General features: G+C 42.3%; 1 protein-coding gene across 7 annotated transcripts in view; it reads right to left on the reverse strand.

Annotated features, from left to right (window-relative positions):
* The window catches only part of CPEB3 (cytoplasmic polyadenylation element binding protein 3), a 175493-nt gene that overhangs the window by 88876 nt on the left and 66482 nt on the right, over positions 1-20135 (reverse strand). For all 7 annotated transcript variants that reach the window (XM_019556094.1, XM_019556095.1, XM_019556098.1 and 4 more), the window contains exon 4: positions 2527-2583. In XM_019556094.1, coding sequence (XP_019411639.1) covers positions 2527-2583 — 57 coding nt within the window. The remainder of the gene's footprint in view (positions 1-2526; positions 2584-20135) is intronic.

Genomic DNA, 20135 nt, shown 5'->3' on the forward strand with positions numbered 1-20135 from the left:
AGGTGTGTATCTTCTGCTCTCAGTTGCCCTACTTCAGAAACATGAAAGAGTCTAAAACTGGTTTCAGTACTTATATCACACACATATATACACATATATACATATATACATATACACACACACACACACACACACACCATTTAATATGCATTTGCAATTCCTTACAAAAAACTGTGTGCAGAACTAAGTTATATAAAATACGGAATTATTTAAAATGGAAGCTGTAGGTATAATACCTCTCAAACAATATTGTATTATACCTACAGCTTCCTTTTTTAAAAAAAAGAAAGGAAGGAGACTACATTTTTCTTTAAGTAAGATAACTTTCCAGTGAAATAGAATATAGTCATCTATGGGGAAATAAATAATTTGCATTAAGAGCTCTAGTATGTGTTTGATGTTCCATTTGAGGACTACAATTGATCTGGAACAACCAGTTCAGCAATCCCTATTTTATGGAAAATACGTTATTAGAATCCATTATGTACTCAAAATTTTGGATTCTGTAAGAAAATTCAATACTAAATCAAAACACTTCCACAATTATAATACTCAGGACCAGTAATCATGTCAAACAACAGCAAGGAGCAGGGTGAAAGGTGGTTTTTCCTTTCCTTCTATGCACTTGACCAGCACTCAATAACGGTTTTAACTATATTAAAATTTTCTCCTTAGTTAAAAGATTTAACTTCAAATCAATTCATCACATACTCATGCCAAAATATTTCAAGCAAGCTATCTGTAACATTACAAACTCTGAGGAAAAATCTCTCTTTAGTATTTTTCTTCTGTAGAACCAGCAAAGGAACACAGTTATCTGCTGGGCCTTACAAATATGATTTTAAAGGAAGCAGCTTGGTAATTTAACAAAAACCTCCTATATTGTTGTTTGCCAAGAAATGATTCAGTTCATTACAAAACTTTACTTCAAATTTATAGGACACAACAAAATGAGGTCTCGTGTAGCTCTTCAAAAGATGCAAACTTCAACAACATAGAGGATAGCCTGAGCAAGCATGGCAGGAATGAAAAGTGCAAAAATCTAATACTGCTCTCACCAACATGACATTTCAGCAAAAATTTCCATGAATACACAACTCACACAATGGCTTCATTTTACAGTGTAAGCAGCTCAGTAATATTTTTTACATATTTCTGTAGACAGCCTATTTTAAAGCAGAGCCCCATATTTTCCTTAGCACAGTATCCATGATGCTTTACCTCCTCAACAATAAAAAGCAACCTATTACTCTTGTATGCAAAATAAACAGGGCTCTTGCATAGCCTAGCTCTACAATATATTTTGGTGGGTCTTAACGCTATCAGTGACTTATGACAGAAGGTACTACACTGTCCTTAGAACCCAAGCAGCTTTCATATCAGATCTTATATAGTTTCTTTTAAAGCAGTGGTGCTCAACCTTACAGTTGCATGGGCCAGATGAGTGGAGCAAGTTCAGTCAGCAAGTGCAATCCACTGCACTTGATCCAGCCATAGAACAGCACTGCATTCCAGTGTGATTTGGCACAAGGGGACATGTCATTTAAACGTACTTATTCATACATGCTGTACAAGAATGACTGAAGCAATTTTATACAACCTCCTCCATCCCACCAAAAAGATCTTGAAGCAGAGACTAAGCACAGAACTCTTATGCTAGAGACTTGTATGCACAAACTACCTTCCCCCCCACCAACACCCACCTATTTGATTTATTCATTCAACTTATATGCCATCCTTCTCAAAGGCTCAGAGTACATTAAAAATACAGCAAACTTTATTGGCATCCAATTAAATGCACAGAGCAGGGCTTGGCAATGCCTGGCATACATGCCAGAGACTGGCGTGTGAAAGCATTTTGCTCAGCATGCATGCCTCAGGGTGGATGGCAAGAAAGAGGCTGGACCTGTACTGCCACAACAAGGATTGGGCCCCTTGCTGCTCCCCAACCTGGGGGCACTCAAGCACCCACCCCCAGCAATGAGCCAGGATAGGGCTCTGCAAACCCTGGTGTAGCTGCTTGAAGCCTTCCTGTCACCAGGCTCTGGGCAGATCCCTGCCACTCATCATAGAACCCAGGTTGCTCCCAGCAGGTAGTGGAGAGGCTTCAAGCAGCTGGCCTAGTTCATTGCTCTCAGAGCCCTGGCTCAGCCCATTGCTGACATGGGTGTACAAGCACCTTGGGGCAGATGATGGACAAGGGGCTGAGGCTGGGCCTCTGCTTCCACAACAAGATTTGTGCCCCTTGCAGCTCCCCTGCCATCTACTCCTGGCATATCAGTATCTTACAAGTCAAGGTTGGGGTGTTTTTGGCATTCTGCCCAAAAATGTTGCTGACCCCTGGCATAGAGCTAATATTAAAATTCTTGATCATGCCATGATCATTAGTATTAATTGAGTTATGGTTTAATGTCATATCCATAAATTTAATTTTTTCTATAGATTCAGAAGAAGTAGTGCAAATTTGTCTCTCTTCTCTATTTATTATATCACACACATACACCATAATGTAAATTAACTACTTACTGTTAAGAGCCATAATATTATCTGTTCCTGGATGATGGAAGTTTATTCCCATGCGCCCTACAAGACAAATAAAATTGTGTCATGTAAATAAAATTCTCCTATATATGCTACCATTGCAACAGGGAGTAAGAGATCATGTTATTTCTAAGTCCTAGTTGTATATACATGGATAAGTATATCTGTCATTCAATAAGGATTGGAGCATATTTCACTTATGCTTTTTGCAAAGGATGCAACTTAAAACTCTCAAGTTTATATTTATACTTTACTGAAATTTCACCCTTTGTGTGCGCCAAAGTAAGTAACATAGATGATTAGACAATTCAAAACGAACAGGATTGTAATGCAAACAACAATATGAAATTTGGTAAATGTTTTCCAGAATTATGATATTCAACATGTGGAAACAACTGGAATCCCCAGGAATCTTCCAAGCCATGTCATCTGGCCCCTGGGGTTCTTAAAAGGGCCAGGAATTTGAAGAAGAGAGGGAGTGGATGAAAGGGAGGCAAACAACAAAATCCATAGAAGAGCCCTGTTGGACACAAGTGTTGGCAGCAGGGGACAAACACGAGCCTGGATCAGTCCTGCAAGGAGCCCCATGGCTGGGATCCAGTGCAGGAAGTTGAGTGAGTTTAACATCCATGTTTTTAAAACTAATCGTTAGAAGGAAATGAAAAGAATGGTACTTAATCTCTAGAAAGATATGGCCCACGAAGTGTCTGATGGATTTCAAAGAACTTTAAAGTCAATTGCTTCTCTTAGAGATAATTTAAGTTGTGCTAAAAAAGTAAAAAATGCCCTTGCAAAACACCTTGAAGACATTTATAGGACTTTCTCAACCAAAAATCATTAACTTGGCCCTTGTGTTTAAGATGCGGGGGAAGGAGAGGAGGGAAAGAGTCCAGAAATTCTGAGCAATTAGAAGCCAGATTTCTTATAGATGATATTTTACTGGACCAATGGTATGGAATAACGATACAGTTAGTCCAATAAAAGAAATCATCCATGAGAAATCTTGCTTTTCATTGCCTTGGACCACCACGGCAACATCACCTTAGTGCAGATTAGACTCAATTAAAACAAATTTTACTGTAAAAACTTTGACTATTTAAAGCCACTGAAGTTAAATCCATATTCTGGCATTTTACTGAGAATAGTTTAAAACAAAAGACTAATATAGGAATAGTCAGCTAAACTAGCACTCAAGTGGACCAATACAAGTGGACCATGTTATAAAACAACTACAAAATTAGAAATCTGGTACAGAAGGCTTGGGTTTCCCCTTCTCTTTTCTTCAAAGCTGAAATTTGGCTGTTTAACCAGCTATAAAAATAGATTTAAGTATGTGACATCTGGTTATTTTTTCAGGCCGTCGCTGTGCCAGGTGGTGCTTACATGACATTGTCACCTGCCCTTGACCTACTATTTTTAAGTTGTACTTGTCAGCTATCCTCCAAGATAAGCAAAAAGTTGTAGAGTGGCACAAGCAGGGAAATCTATGTTTTTACTGAGCTAAAAGTGACCCTGTGAGGAAAATTCTCTGTATGCCTCCAAGAACCTTCAATCCAACCCTATAGCATACTGCCATAAAAACTAACACGAAATAATAGAACATGAACATTCACCCTATTTTGAAGAGATAGCACTCTGTTCTGTGCCCCTTCAAAAAGACTTGAGGATAGAAAATGCTTTATTGTGATAACTGCAGAATTGAGTAGCATACATACTATATCACCAATTTCTTAACTGAGAGTAGAGTAAAACAGGATGCTAATAGGTCAAAACATTTCTACCAACATAAATGCATTTTAATATTAAACTTCCAAGGTCTGTAGCTGTATGCAAGTGCTCTATATAAAACTGCAAACTGAAATCATTAAAATGTTGGTATAATTAAGGTGGACAGCAAGTATGTTTCAGAAGAAGGACTGTGGAATGTCACAGGACTGGGCATCTGGAACAAGAAATGGCAAGCGGGGAAAAGGGAGGAGACAGACGTAATCCCCATGCGTGCAGCAGACGTACCGAGGGGGCCAAGTGGTCCAGAACCAGTGGGAGGGCTGGGGCTAGAGCGTGAGAACCTGAGGACCTAGTGCAGTGGTCCTCAGCCATAGAACCCAGCCAGATTAAAGAATGAGCTGAGGCTAGGAGGGCCATAGTTCCAACAAGTGCGTTTTGGGATTAGTCCATCTGCCTCCTGAGGGTGGCCTCCATACAAAACTATAACATCAAGTCTTGGCAGGTGAGATAAGCATTAGGGCTGGGCAAAATTTTGCCGGCAGTTTCATTTTGGCACTCTTTCAACCCGTTTTGAGGACTAAACAGCAAAATCAAAATGAAACAGAGCGCTTCGAAACAGCCTCAAAATGAAATGAGGCAAATCAAAACGTTTTGAAATTTTCGAAACGTTTAGCATTTCTAAGCTCAAGCTGGGCTTGCTCACAGGGGAAGAGAAACTAAAGTAAAGAAAGGGAGGGGGAAGGGGAAGGACTGTTCTCATCATTGACTGTGTAGCTGGTCAGTGACTGTCATCCTTTCCTGAGGTCTCTTCCAATCCTAGTGCTCTGGGGGAGGGATGGAAAAACTGCATAAAAGAGGCAGCATTATTTGAACTGCCCTGCTTTCTGCCTTGGTGTCAGTTGAGTGAGGGTGTAACTTCACACACACACACGGCAAGTTTTGGCCGTCAGCAGCTAGGAGGTGCAGGGCCCCGGAACCCGGACTCCCCCTGAACCTATCTCCTTGAAAACTGGCAGGCTTCATGGCCTCAGTAGGGGCTAGCAGGACTGCAGCTTTCACCCTGCTGCACCTTAACACACACAGTGTAACCCACGTCATGAGTTCTGCTTGTCAGCAGCTTGAGGTACAGTTTCCCTGAAACCCCTGCACCCATCTCCTTGACAGCTGGCAGGCTTCATGGGCTCAGCATCAGCAAGCAAGCCTGCAGTTTTGACCCTGCTATGGCTTAACACATGCAGTGTCACCCATGTCACGAGTTTTGCTTGTCCACAGCTTTATGTACAGTTTCCCTTAAACCCCTGCACCTATCCTCCTTGAAACTTGACAGGCTTTGTACCCTCAGAAGGGCTTACCATTCCTGCACGTTTCATCCAAATCAGGCCAGAAATGACAAAGTTATAGGCTGTTTCAAGCTTCCCCATTACAGCCTATGGGCAAAACGTTGAAACAACAAAACTGTTTGGATGAAACTAAACAGAACAACAGTTTCAAATCGAAATTAAATTCGAAACAAAATGCTTTTCTGTCGAAATGGAATGGTGCCATTTCACACAGCCCTAATAACTATGGGTGTGGAAAGACCCAGAGAGTCCAGAAGCAAGGGTGAGGAGGTCTAAACACTGTACATACGGTCACAATGCATGATCTCTTTTGCTTTGACAGTTCCTGTGGGCAAGCTGGTCCCAAACATACTGGCACTTGCCTTTCCTTTGGATTAAAATGAGCAAGGCACAGGGGGACATTCATATGTGGCTAGCTCAGCATCTCTGCCCAGGTTTCTGTAGCCTGGAGAGGTCACTCCAGGTTCACTTTATCTTTCAAGTAAGGGTTATGTTTAGCAAGCTGAAATATCATTCAGCATAATTCTTGTTCTGCAAGACAGATGCCTACTACTACTAGTACATTACACATATCCCTAGAAAGCTTATATATGTACTGCATTTCCAATTACAGTGTTAAGGCCACTAAAGCTCTACCTAAAATATTTCATCTTAAATCAACTCGAAAGAACAATAAGCAAAAAATACATATGAAATGTTTAAACAAAGTGCTGGGAGTTTATGTGGACCTCAGCATACATATCATATAAATAGAAATCCTTCTGAAGAGAGACAAATTTCATCAAGTATTTGTACTGAAGACATCTGCCGTTTTCAGTGTGCTTCTCAGTTTCATACTTATCTACACCCTAAAGTTTCAACTAGGCACTTTCTTAACACACTGCAATTGACATGTTTAGACAGCAACATTTATTTCTGGTCTTCAAATATCAGTTTTATGTGTCTCCATAATTCAAAATACTTATTAATTTGAAAATCTAAACTAGCAATTCTCAACCTTTTTAGACACAAGACATTCCCCACCCCCAACCTCCCCAGAAAATGCCAGCTCTTAGCTTTCACTCATTTCTTAACTCCTCTTCTACCAAAGCAAGGGGTATGGCAAGAATGTCTGCTTGTTCCACTACTATTTAATCTATTCCTGAATTATTCTAAAAGATGTGTTGCCAGCGAATCAATTCTATGCACCTACAATACTGAATAATTCTACTTGTCTTGTATTATGCAGCTGCTGCTCTACTAATGTCAATTCCAGGCCACCAAAGATAATAGTGTTTTTCAGCAGTATTGGAGTCTTAAACAACTTAGAAATCAACAATGCTAAATCCAAGATAATCACTTCTGGGAACGCGTATGGTTTTTACATAAAGAAGTAGTAGTGGTATCCTCATATAAATACCTTGGAATTTATTTTAATAAAAATTTGAGCTGGAACAACCAAATAAAAAAAGTTAAGCATTAAAAGCAAAACAAGCCTTGGGTAGAATATTTACAATACTGCAAGACAAAAGGGTGATACTGGCAGCATTTAAAGGCCTTCAGGTGTAATGTAGAGTCCATTTCCCTGTAGGGAGTAGAACAATGGTGTGCTGATCCCATGGCTCATTCAAAAAAACAGAAAAAAAGTTCTAATTATTTTAAGGCAGCTTTTATCTCCAATAAATTCTATGACAAGGCCCCATGGGCTGAGGAGAGGAAACATTTATTCAATCTGGAACAGGGCTGTTTAATGAACAAAAAACTGACTTGCCTCCACAGATGCTTCTCTAACAAGTCTCAGGATGTCATCCTCCCATTGTACTAAGAACCATGGGACTTGTCAGCCTGGAGAAGCGAAGGCTTAGGGATGACTTGGTAGCTGCCTATAAGTACATAAGGGGTGTGCATCAGGATCTAGGGGAACCCCTGTTCACTAGAGTACCCCAAGGGATGACAAGGTCCAGTGGTCGCGAACTCCTCCAAGACCATTTTAGGATGGACATAAAGAAAAGCTTCTTTACTGTCTGAGCCCCCAGGGTCTGGAATAGGCTCCCCCCAGAGCTGGTGCAAGCACCTACTCTGGACTCTTAAGAAACATTTGGGTGCTTATCTTGCTGGGATCCTTTGACCCTAGCTGACTTCCTGCCCCTTGAGCAGGGGGCTGGACCTGATGATCTTGTGAGGTCCAGCCCTAATGTTTATGAAATCTATGAAATGTAAGCACTTTAGCTAAATTAAGAACTTTGAATTATTGGATGAAAATTAGAGCTTGTACCCATATCACATACCCCAACAAGTGAATTTTGTACACAAGTTTCTCTTCTTCCAAAGATACATTTATTTGGATGGTTAAACAACATTTATGTTTTCCTCCAGACAAATGGCCTGGGAGATATGCAGTCACTGTCCCAATATTTAAAACCAAACATAAATTTAAAAAAAAATCTGTATGCTGGCATCTTTCAAAGATGCAGACAGTGAGATTATCTCAAACTTTGAGATTATCACAGGGAGAACCCAAAGGGGGCACCCCAAAGTACTAGGGGGAAGCCTTCAGAGGGGCTGGAAAGAGAAAGAAAAGGTGAAAGGAGATACTTTGCAGCGTGACCAGCAGCAAAGCTGGAACCAAGGGAAGAACCTGTGCGGCTCATCAGCCACGCCTTTATAAAGTTGTGGCTGGCCGGTGGAAATAAAGTGAGCTGCCGGCAAGGAGGGCAGGAGGTGCCTTCCCAAAGCTCCTGTGGGAGCAACAGGAGCCAGGAGCCGTGTTCCCCAGCAGGGAGGAACACACTGGTACTCACTGTGAGCCCAAGGCTGCTGGCAGCGGCGAAATGAGCCAGGAACTGAAGGCGGCTCCTCAACATTGAGAGCCTGGACAAAAAGGCAGAGGGATGCAGGAAGACCCCGATGTCAGAGACCTCAGTGGAGAAGCGGAAGAGGCCAGCGCAGCTCCCAGTGCCAGACCATGTGCGACTGTTGGAGGGCACCAGGGAAGCTGAAGAGGTGTACCAGGTGGGAGACAAGGGGACAGGCATCCATCGGAGGACTACAGCGTGTTCAACAAAGGTGGGGCAACGAGAGTTTAGGAGCAGGGTGCAAGCCGCAGGATACCCCAGCCAGGTATAGGGGCAAACCTAGACCCTTAAGGTCGAGAGGAAGTTGTTAGCAACTCAGCTGAGGGGGTTGACAAAAGGGGACAGTTGGGTTCCCTAGAGGATATCAGCAGTTCCTTTTTGTTGTTGTCATTTGCGTTTCCCACTTTCAGAGGGGTTGAGGGTTAGAGCTTGGGGAGCCGGTTTGGCACACAGGCCACAGGGTGGTTGTTGCCCTTTAGGAAGAGGCAGCAGCCTCGTGGCCTGGGTAGGATACTGCTGACTGGTTCCATTTTGAGGCAGGGTGGCTCACCCCTCCCCGCGAGAGTAACGTGGGAGCAGCAGTTGGGAGGCTGGCCAAGAGGACAACAGTGACATGCCAAGGCTGGGTGTAAGGGCAAGGTAGAGGGGAGGTGGAGTCTTGCAGAAGACCACCAGACAGATGTCCCACCATCGAGAGATCCCGAGTGGCTCGACCCTCCACTGAAGTAAGATTCAAAGGCGTGGCAGGTAGGACTGGGGAAGACGGAGGCGAACACCTACTCAGCGGACCACCAAGGATGGTAAAACAGACATCGTCAAACATCCGGAATAGAGCCACACATGACCAAATGTTCAAGGCCAGGCGAGCACAGAGATTAATAAAGCACTCTGGCCTGGAAGCACAAAACTGATATGAAGCACACAATTGTGAACAACAAAAGGACATTATTAGACTGGGATTCATTCTAATGAGATCTCTAGTGTCACGGGCAGGTCGGACCCCATATTCTGACGGAACACTATTTGCAGTCCTGCTCATTCTTCAAATAAAATCAGAGGAAAATGACTCTCTCCATTCATGGAAAGAAACTTTAAAGTACTGGGCTAACGAAATAAAAACAAATTGGTTCTTCTCTAACAACTTTCCTCTATTCCTTGGGTGTATTGTTATTCACATTACTTGCACAAAATAAAACAGAAATCCCCGTGTTTAAAAATTCTTATTCTACTACTTTGTACATCATATCATTTAATCTATTTTATATCATTGTATGGTGTTTTTAAGAACTTTTAAACAGGTAAAATGTGCAACTTTATTGTATATTTTATGAACAACTGTCAGATATATCACTGTATTATTTTAAAAGCCTTGGTCAGTTTTTGCAAAAGCTGTAAATAAGCTGCTACTCCGTGGAAAGACAGAGCAATTCTACTGTAAAGCACTTGAAGACCATATCAATTCCTATTTGAAATTTTCTGGGTGAGAATCATAACCAAGTGTTTGCACACCTCAAAGTGGTAATGTGTGGCACCCTACAGGACCCTTAAGAGGATCTCAGCATGGCACCTTGACAAAAACAAACAAACAAACAAACAAACAAACCCAGTGCTTGAAACTGTTTCTCCACCATCACACTGCAGAGAGCACAAATAAAGATCAACATCCCTGTCTATCCCAAGTTGTCCTTTTTGTTCCCAATATTTTATTAACACCCTTAAATTTTCCCTTTGGAGTATTATCTGAAGAAGTTCTTTCCAGCATCCCTTTTATGTGGTCTTTTAGATGCTCAACAATATGCTTCTTGTGCAAGAATCTGGCTTCACTTTTAACATTCAGGTCCCCTATATTTCCTCCTTTTTCAGAAAAACTTTGAAGTTAAACTGCTAACCCTGATGAATTTCAGCATGTGTTATATATCCTTTCAATTCAATGAATAAAATTTCCAGAGGCATTTGCTGTTAAAGGCATTTTTTAGAGTTTTCTATAACTGGTATACTTGCACTTTCACAGCCTATATATTGCTGTGGAAATATTTGATTTGAAGATGCATAGGTTGGTATTCATGTTGCACATTTTCTGTACTCAGATCTTATTTAAACAGATAAATCTAGCTGCTGATTTACCACTTGATTAGTATAATTTTTTCCTTGATACTCCCATTGACTTGTACATTATTACCAAAGTATGTAAACTGACTTATTCTTCCATTTCTTTAATATTAATTCAGTACATTCATAAGCATTTGCTGAATAATCTTTTGGTCTTGTATGGTAATGAACTCTCACTTGGAAGAACTGCTATCAGCAAAATTAAAATCTATAATATCGACGCATGAGACCTCTGTTGTTGTACAAGTCCTCATCATTATGTAGTATTTTATATATTTTATTGTATGCTAATAAAAAACCATTAGGCTTTATATCTCATGCATTTTTTACAAAATGCAGCACGCTTATTTAAAGGCAGGTCTTGAGCAATAGATTTAACAAACATTGGGTGTCAAATAAGGATCGACTGTTATTGCCATTGACTTAGCGATGAGGAATGATGCATCCTTGCATTATTATGACTTGTACAATACAGACATACACTGTTCCTCATTACTAAGTCAATGGCAATGCCGGTACCAAACAGGAAAAGCAACAGAATCTATCCTCATTTCACACTAATGTCTACATTGAAACTTTTGGTCACAGCAACCTTTAACTGAGCATGCGGTCTTGTATGAATCCATGATTTTGTATAAAGCTTCGTTTATTTCTTATTCACATACCATTGTAAGACATTCCAGATTGAATACCAAGTTTTAATTGGCTGTCAAAGGATTTCTTAGATGTTAGTTAAGATTATTTTCAGAAAGGGTTTTTGTGACTCAGTGCTCTCTTCACGTTATACTTAGGGTAAAAGTCTGTTCAATATAGTGTTGCTTGGCCTTTTGGCTCAGCAGGCCAGATGAGTGTTGTCGGGTCAGTCTGCAACTGGATCAGACCTTGCACACCAGGATCAGGGCCCCACCTCATATGAAGGGCCACGGCCTACAGGTCTCCTAATAGATCCCTAGGGAGTCTAGCAGGCCAGAGGACTTGGCACCAGGTACCTGGACCTGGCCCACAGGATGAAGGGTTGTTGAACACCCCGGTCCAATACATGATCTTCCAAGTGAAAATCTAGCCTGCTTTTTCCTTAGTTTTGCCTTATCTGCTTCAAAGTGACAGCAATTTCTTTCAGTCCCTGGGGCATAATAGAGGTGAAAAAACAGAAGGGGGAGAAGTAGGCTCTCCTCAAGCAGCTACTGCTACTGTAGCAGAATGAACTCTGATTTCTGCCACTGAGAAGCAGATACCAGCATAGGCTCCTTGAGGGACCCTCCTGGTGCCTTGATCTCCCTCCTCAACCCCCCGGGTGCAGGGTGCAAAGCCACTTGGGGGAGGGCACCTCCCTGGGTACACTGCTGGGTGCAGGGTCTGTGTCTATGCGGATCATGTCCACTCAGAGCTGCACCTGTCATGGCAAAGACTCCTGGGAGAAAGGGCCAAGTTGGTACCTAGGTCTGGTGCCCTTCACCCTGCCCCACCCCAGTTATGGTACTGATTTGCTTTTATTCTGTTCAACATGAACTTGCAAAATACTTTGCTGATACACAGCCAAATCTCACCAATTCTTGTTGTTGGTTAGAACATGTACTTTTTTATTGTTCTATTAATTTTTTTCTCATTTTGGAGAGTTTAGCAACTTTTGGTATGCAGCCCATGTGCAGTGAGTTCTCTGGTTTGTCAGAGCCCTGGGATGAAACTGCCACCATTTTCCTCCTCTACCCCCAACCTTTTCCACTGCTATCAAATTACTAGTTACAAATTAGAAGAAGAGTCAATAGTTGTATAGTTAAGACTAGCAGCTGGCTCTAGAACTGCCACTTGTTTAAAAAAAAATTGTCATCTATGCCACATGTTTTTAAACTTTGATCTAGAACACAGTAGGACAAGGGCACAACATTGCCAGTTATTTTGCTATTTGTGAGGAATGACAATTTCATAACATATCCTACTGTTTGAATAATAGGATAGAGAAGAAAAACTTAGATTTGCAAAATTTATGTCTTGTGTAAAACTGTGAGCTGCTTTCTCTCAGACCCTTCTTAGGTATTTATATGGTACCCATAAAACGGCAAGTATTCCCCCATGTTAAGCCACCAAATTTTTGTATACATATTGCTACTTTGGCAGCACCATAGTACAATATATTTCCAGTTTCCTTCTACTTATCCTTTCATTTAAATTTTCACCCTCTTTCTGGTGTCCAAATATTTAACACGTCAAAGTCTAGTTTTACAGCGACCATCAGGCACCAGTGGTTTGTTTAGTAATGATGGGTGCCTGTACACATGCTGCTCTGGAGCACTGTAAAACACAGCGTGTCAGAGCAGACTCAATTAGTCTGCTGGAGCATGGTACTTGCCATGCTCCAACCAACCTCCATATGTCATGTATTAGCATCCCTGCAGTTCAAAATGGTGGCGGGAGCACTTGAACTAAAGCTAGTCAAAAGCCTCCCCCCACCACCACCATTTTGAACCGCAGGAATGCTAATACACGAGACAGTGTCTCACTGCCTTCCAAAATGATAATAAAAGTATTGAACAAAACTAGCCGTAGGACCGAACCCTGGGGCACTCCACTTGATACAAGCTGCCAGCTAGACATTGAGCTATTATTACCTGTTGAGCCTGACAATCTAACTAGCTTTCTATCCACCTTACTGTCCACTCATTCAACCCTAGTCGTGTTACTACAAAGTGGGGCAGTCCCTTTAAGAACAGAGTCTTCAGGGCACAGCCTCTATTATTTTTCCTTTGTTATAGCCCAGGGGCTTAGAGTTTATGTTATAGTTCACACGGGAGGTTTGGAATGAGGCTTGAAGGGGAAGTTGTAGCCTCATTAGTGCCCAGAGGCACACAACTGCCTTGAACCCTGCCAGGGCAGGCTTAAGTGTCCAACAGTTTGGAGCCATAGTGGAGTCTGGCAATTAGCACAAGGCACAGACCAACAGGAGCCAGAGAGCCTGGTGCCAGAGGAGTGCAGAGACACAAAGGGACAGAGCCCAGCACCACAGGTGCACAACAGACAGGGGCCAGGGGCCCAGAGACAGGAAAGGAGGGAATGGAGTTAGCGCCTCAAAGCTGGGTCCAATACAGTGGGCCTAGGCTAGAAGGCCTAGCCACATTAAAGAGGCAGTGGCTGAATAGGTTGAGGCCTAGAGGTGCAGTCTTGTAACGCTTGTGAAGCATGGGGCATGGTGGGAGTCATGCAATTAGCCCTTAGGGCAGGAACTTTTTACCTCCAGTTGTTTTCTGGAGTGAAGACCCAATCTGGGAAGCCCTAGGGCAGCCTCCCCTTTGAGAACCAAAAGAAACATCGAGACATGGCAGGCAAGTAAAGGGGAGACTGTTCCCAGAAGTGGATTAAAATAAAGGGGACTCTGGGGCACCTCCAAGGGTTTTTGATTGCCTTGGCGATGGCACCCTGTTACATTGGCGTACTGGCCAGGAAGATTCTCAGGGCAGTATGTGCCATAAGACAGTGTTTTATGCAAAAGGAAAGAGCCCTTGGGTACAATGAAAAGTTGTGTCCAATGAAAAAAATATGGGCAAGCACTGGCCTCAGACCTGGCTCTGCAACAACAGATACAGTTATTGGAACTTCTGGTCCATGCAGTCCAGCATCTTGCAAGACCAAATAGGAAGACAGCAGTTACTGTTAGAGAAGGCGATCATGCATATATAGGTGAAGCAGGTGCCCTAGGGAGGGGAGTCTGAGAGGCCAACCCTACAGGCTACAAAGAGGCAGAGGAAAAGAAGAGGAGAGCCAATGTGTACAGAAGAGAGGGGTGATGGGCTGAAGTGTTGATTTAGAGAACTAGTTGGCCAGGAGCCTGAAGACCAGGCTGTTCTGATGGTGGATATACAGATAGAGGGACAGAAGGTACCAGCTATGGTGGACTCAGGATCAGCCCAGGACCTAGTGCAGAGAGACTTGGTTCAGGGGAGAAATACCAGAAGTGGTAGATCGGATGCCCACTCAATGCCTGTGTAGGGACTCCCTAATGTATGCTAGAGTGTAGGTCACCTTGCAGATAGGAGATGATACCCGTCGGATGCTAGCTGGGGTAACTGATCAATTACCATATCTAATGCTCCTAAGATCCAACTGGCCAAAATTGTTAGCAGCAATAGCTTGCGAGAGACTGAAAGCTTAAAACCAGGGAGATGTAGCGTGAGAGGGGTGAACAGGATCACTGAGCCCACACATCTCAGTCAACTTCAGAGTGAGGATGGAACCCCAGAAGATGGATCAGAGGCTGGAAATGCACGAAGCTGGAGGCAAAGAGACAGAGGCCTGAAGCTCGGAGGAAAGAGGAACCAGGGCTGAGAGGCCCGAGGCTGTGCCCAAGGATGGCCCTATTGTGGAAAGGTTAGCCAGAGACACCCACAGTCACCCACACCTACCTCTGTCAGGAGAGGACATGGAGCCAAAGATGGATGTCACTAACCTTTTTGAGAATGGGCGTTTTCAGTTGGAGCAGAGCCAGGAGGAGAGATATCAGTATGCACTCTGAAAGCATCTAGCCCAATGTAATGGGGAGGAACTGCCTATTGGTGGACATTTGAGACGGGACAAAAAATGGAAGCTGGCATTTGGGAAAGGTTCTTTTGGCCAGGGTTACCTCAGGAAGTAGAAGATCATTGCGCTTCCAGCTCCATGTGTCAAAAGGTGGCCCCTAATTTTCCACTCAGGGCCCCTTAGGTCCTGCTGCCTCTGGCAGAGGTTCCCTTTCAGCAGGTTGCAGTTGACACCATGGGGCCATTACCAAGAAGTAGTGCAAGACATCAATACATTTTGGCCCTAATGGACTACGCAATCAGATTCCCTGAGTACAGATGTGGACTATGCCTGCCCCAAAGGCAGAGGAGAAGTTGCTAAAAATATTCTTACAAGTGGGTCTCCCCAAAGAATTGCTGACTGAGCAAGGGACAAATTATGTCGTGGGTGCTCAAGGGAGCAAGCGATGCCCTGGGAATTAAGGAAATGAAGACCTCAGTGCATCATCCAGACTCATGGGCTTGTGGAGCAATTTAAAAATCAGACCCTAAAACAAATGTTAAAAAAAATTGCACTGAAGTGGGATCAGATGTTACCACTGTTGTTATTTGCTGTAAGGGAGGTCCCTCAGGCCTCAACAGGGTTTTTGCCCTTCAAACTCTTGTATGGACATCAGCCATGGGGAACCTTGAGTTTGATTAAGGAGGAACAGCAAAGCAAGGACAAGAACCTACTTCAATATATGATCCAGCTGAGGGAATGGCTAGAGGTGATGTGGAAAGAGGCTTTGGAGAATCTTTGAGTAGCTCAAAGGCAACAACTAACCCATTACAATCCAGAAAGGAAATCTGAGGTTGGGGACTGGGTGTTAGTGCTGTTGCCCAATCAGGAGATGAAGTTACTCACTCGATGAGAGGGACTCTACGAGATTACGCCAGGTGGGACCCATCAATTGAGGTGCACCAGCCATACAGGTAAAAGCAGCAGCAAGTGTACCACATCAATATGCTGAAATTATGGCAAGAGCAAGAGGCCCCATGTTTGGCACATTACCCAGAGGAAGCCAAATTGGGACCCTCCCTCGGAGAGGAAAACAGGTGGAGGGATGTGGAACTGGCCCCATGACTATCAGAAGAGCAGTGATGACAAGCAGCAGAACTGATTGAAGAATACAGGGTTGCATTCCAAGAATGGCCAGCAGAGGCTCAGGGTATGCTACACCAAATAGAAACACCTCCTGGCCATGTGATCAGAGAGAGCTGGAGGAGGACCCCGCAAAGGCTACAGGGCCAGATGAAGCCAGAAATTGAGATGATGCTCAAAAGGGGCATAATACAGGAATCCCAGCAAGTGGCAAAGCCCAGTTGTGGTAGTGCCAAAAAATGATGGGAAGATCTGCTTATGCATTGATTCTTCAGAAAATAAATGCAGTGCCTAAACGCAATACATAACCAATACCAAGAGTGGATGAGATGGTGGAAAACATTGGGCAAGCCTGCTATATAGCCACTCTAGATCTAACTAAGGGCTATTGGCAGAACCCATTAGCACCGGAAGACCAGGAAAAGATGGCATTTGCCACCCCATGGGGTTTATTTCAGTTCCACTGCATGTAGTTCAGACTACATGGAGCTGTGGCCACATTTCAGCATTTAAACAGACAGAGTTTTGGCCTCCACTGTATACACCTCAGACTAAGAAGGACATCTAACAGCACTTTGAGCCATACTGAAAAATTTAAGAAGGGCAGGAGTGACAGCCAATCTGGAAAAGCACACAACTGGGAAGGAGGAAATGCACTATCTTGGGTTTCAAGTAGGAAGTGGCAAGGTGCAGCTGTTGATGAATAAAGTAGAAGTACTGTGAATGTATCAAACACCTTGGACAAAGAAGCAGGTGAGGGCTTTTTGGGACTGACAAATTACTATAGAAAGTTTGTGCCTCACTTTGCAGAATGAATGGTGCCCTTGACCATTGGTGGAACCTACATATTCTTGTTTACCTGCAGGACATAATTCTGAAGTCAGTAACCATTTCACTTAGTAGTAATGCTTTGCAAAGTTACATTTTAAGATCTTGATTTTATTTCCAGTCCTAGATCCAGTGCTCCCTAGGCCAATGATTTAGAGTAATATATGAAGAACAGGAACACTCAGCCATCAGAGAGCATGTAGTGATTTTCAATGATCAAAAGCTAGCTAGCCAGCTAAGATGGAATTGAGAACTGTACCAGGTGTCCTTCAGAATAATTCTCTCAGCTGGAATCATTGTGGTCATAAGAGTGTTTTTAAGCTACTAAGACTCCTCAGAATTCCAAGAAAGGTAATTTCTTCCCTTGAATCAGAAACAGAAGGAAGGAATAATTAAAAACATGGGCAGCCATGCTTTTAAATGGGAAATACCATCTTTCAGGAAGTCAGGTCTCAACTAGCATTCACAACAACAAAAAAGCAAAAAAGGGGCAGTCTCTGCAGGAATACTTTGTATAAACTTGCTATTAAAATACATTATGTCCTTTCTTTTTCTGCTTTCCCAGCCACAGTCTGAACAGCACCAACTCAAAGAGTGCTAGCAACCAACTGTGTAATTCTGTACACGTGATTTCAGCTGACAGAATTTAGGTCAGGGACTGTCTATTCCAGCAAAGAAGGGAATTTATTTATTTATTTATTTTTTAAACTCCCCAGTAACGTCTCCCCTAAAATCCACAATACACTCCAAATTAGTTGGTAATCAGCAACTTATAAGACTGCAAAGAACAGGCACTATTCCAGACATTATTTATTAAATCTATGGGTTTTTTAAAATACTTGTACAGCAGTATACCAATTTGACAGGCAAAACTGTTCACAACAGCAAATGTTACAGTTAAAAAGATCTTGTAGTTTTTAGATAATAAATATTTATAGGATTAAAAAAAATAATAATTCCGCTAAAAAGTTTCAGAGTTTTAAAAGTGGTACCTATAGGGAAGCACCTATAATTTAAGCACCTACTTGCATCACCATATTGTTTTGCTTCTTTTTTAAAAAAAGCAGTAGAAAGAGAAACTATACAAACTCAACAAAACAGACTACTGTTTACTACAGACAGTGTGATGATCCATTATAGATGTCACAGTATGTATTTTTTTCTGCACACATTCAAATCATGGTGACTTGCACTATGCATGCCTACCTATCCACAGCAGTAAGCTCATAAAAGTTATCTTTGTTACTGACCAAAGTTATGAAAGCAGAGAGCAAGCAGAAACAAATGCATATGAACCAGTCATAAATTCCTCACAAACAACTTATGTTCTTATAGACATTAGGATGTCTTATGTAATACTGGAAGGCTGTAAAGTAGTAGCAGAATGTTCTTTGGTTCAGAGTTGGCATTTTTCCAGTAAGCCCTACCAAACAGAACAAAATTAGGAATTTTGGCTCTATTAAGTGAAATGCAGAAGTTACATGCATAAATGTTTGTGCTAGGCATCTTCTTCATTTAAAAGCCCTAGTGAAAGTGGACACTTGAACATTATGGGTTTGGGAGGCACACAAAAATGCAGCTACTTCAAAAAGTAGTCTCCCGTACAAACAAGATTTAAAAAAACAAAAACAAATAAACAAAAACAAAAAAATTACTGTATGCTTTTCTTTGCAACTTGCAGAATTTTTAAACAAGAATAGAAAACAATTGAATTCAGAACTGCAGATACAGATTAAGTCAGAAATTAACAGGAGGATGGCAGGAGCAATGATAAAGAAAGTGAACAACTGATGCTTACATCTCCAAACCTGACAGAGAAATGCACAAGATTGAGTACCACAGAAGCAGTCAGAGACTAGTTGTACTAGACCACTGGGCTACTTAACTTTTTAGATTCAAAGCACCCCTCCGTAACATTTTTGAAACTGGGAGCACCCAAGTTGAGAATCTGTTGTGCTGCCTCCGTTTATATCATTGGTTCTCAACTGGGTGCCATTGCCACCACAAGTTGGATGGAACTGCTCAAACATGCCTGATACGCAGCCAGATAAACCTGCTCTTGATGAAGCCTTCCCCAGTTTGTTTCTAGGGGTGGGAGAGGCAAAGGTCCTCAAACAATTTCACCTGCCTGAGATCTGTTTCCAGAGGGAGAAGTCAAATTAGCAAGGGCTGCAGTAAAACCAGGAACCCCGGCCTGCATTAGGCTTACTGGAATGTGTATAAATGTACTCAGGACAGTTTTACCTGGCTACCACCATGGCAGCACTCATGCAAGAGTTTTAGAGCAGCCTAGCTGAGAGCCATAGCACTAGACACTGGCAGTAAAGCAATAAATGTGGTGATGATACAGTTACATCAGACAAGGGAAGAAATAAATCCTCTAGCTTCAGGGAAGAACCTGGTTTTAAGCAACAGGTTTTTAAAATAACTCTACCAGTACAGGCAGGTTATTTCTCTCCCCCCCAAAAAAAATGTTATTCTAAAGCTCCGACACTTCTGCCACATAATCAAAATAGTGAATTAGATGGACCACTGGTAAGACTGAGTATGACCATAAGATGTTCCACACACACCAGCTACATGCACATGTGCAGGGGGGCAGGGGGGAGAATTACAAAAATCCACACTACAAGTTTAAAAAACAAACAAACATGCATTTTGTTTCCTTTAGGGGAATGATGCCACTGTAATTTGCTCTATATTTTTTTCATTAATATTTGCAAGAAAGATGCTGGTATGGAGCACCAACAGACTAATATGAAAAGAGAATAGATATGCTGCTTTAGTTGTTCTACAGAGTATTATTACAAACTGACTGACAAACAGGCCTGAGACTGCAACAAAATTTAAGATCATTCTTCTTGCAAGGAATGTTGATGTTCAGTTGCAGATTGTGTGGACACAAATTTGATGATTCACCTTCACCTTCCTCAGGTCATGCTATAAGACATGCTTCTATGCCAAAGCATTTCTAAAGAACTAGAGCAGAAGAAAACACAGTGGTATGCTTCAAGGTAAAAACCCAACAATTAATTAAGTCGGCAGGATGGGAACTGGATAAAAGGGCTGGCTGACCTGCTCCACCGGGCTTTAAACTAAGCCCGCTGGGGGATGAGGGGGACTA

This window comes from Crocodylus porosus, unplaced genomic scaffold (assembly GCF_001723895.1).
Source record: "Crocodylus porosus isolate Cpor-Errol unplaced genomic scaffold, CroPor_comp1, whole genome shotgun sequence".
In the NCBI taxonomy this organism is placed as follows: Eukaryota; Metazoa; Chordata; order Crocodylia; family Crocodylidae; genus Crocodylus; species Crocodylus porosus.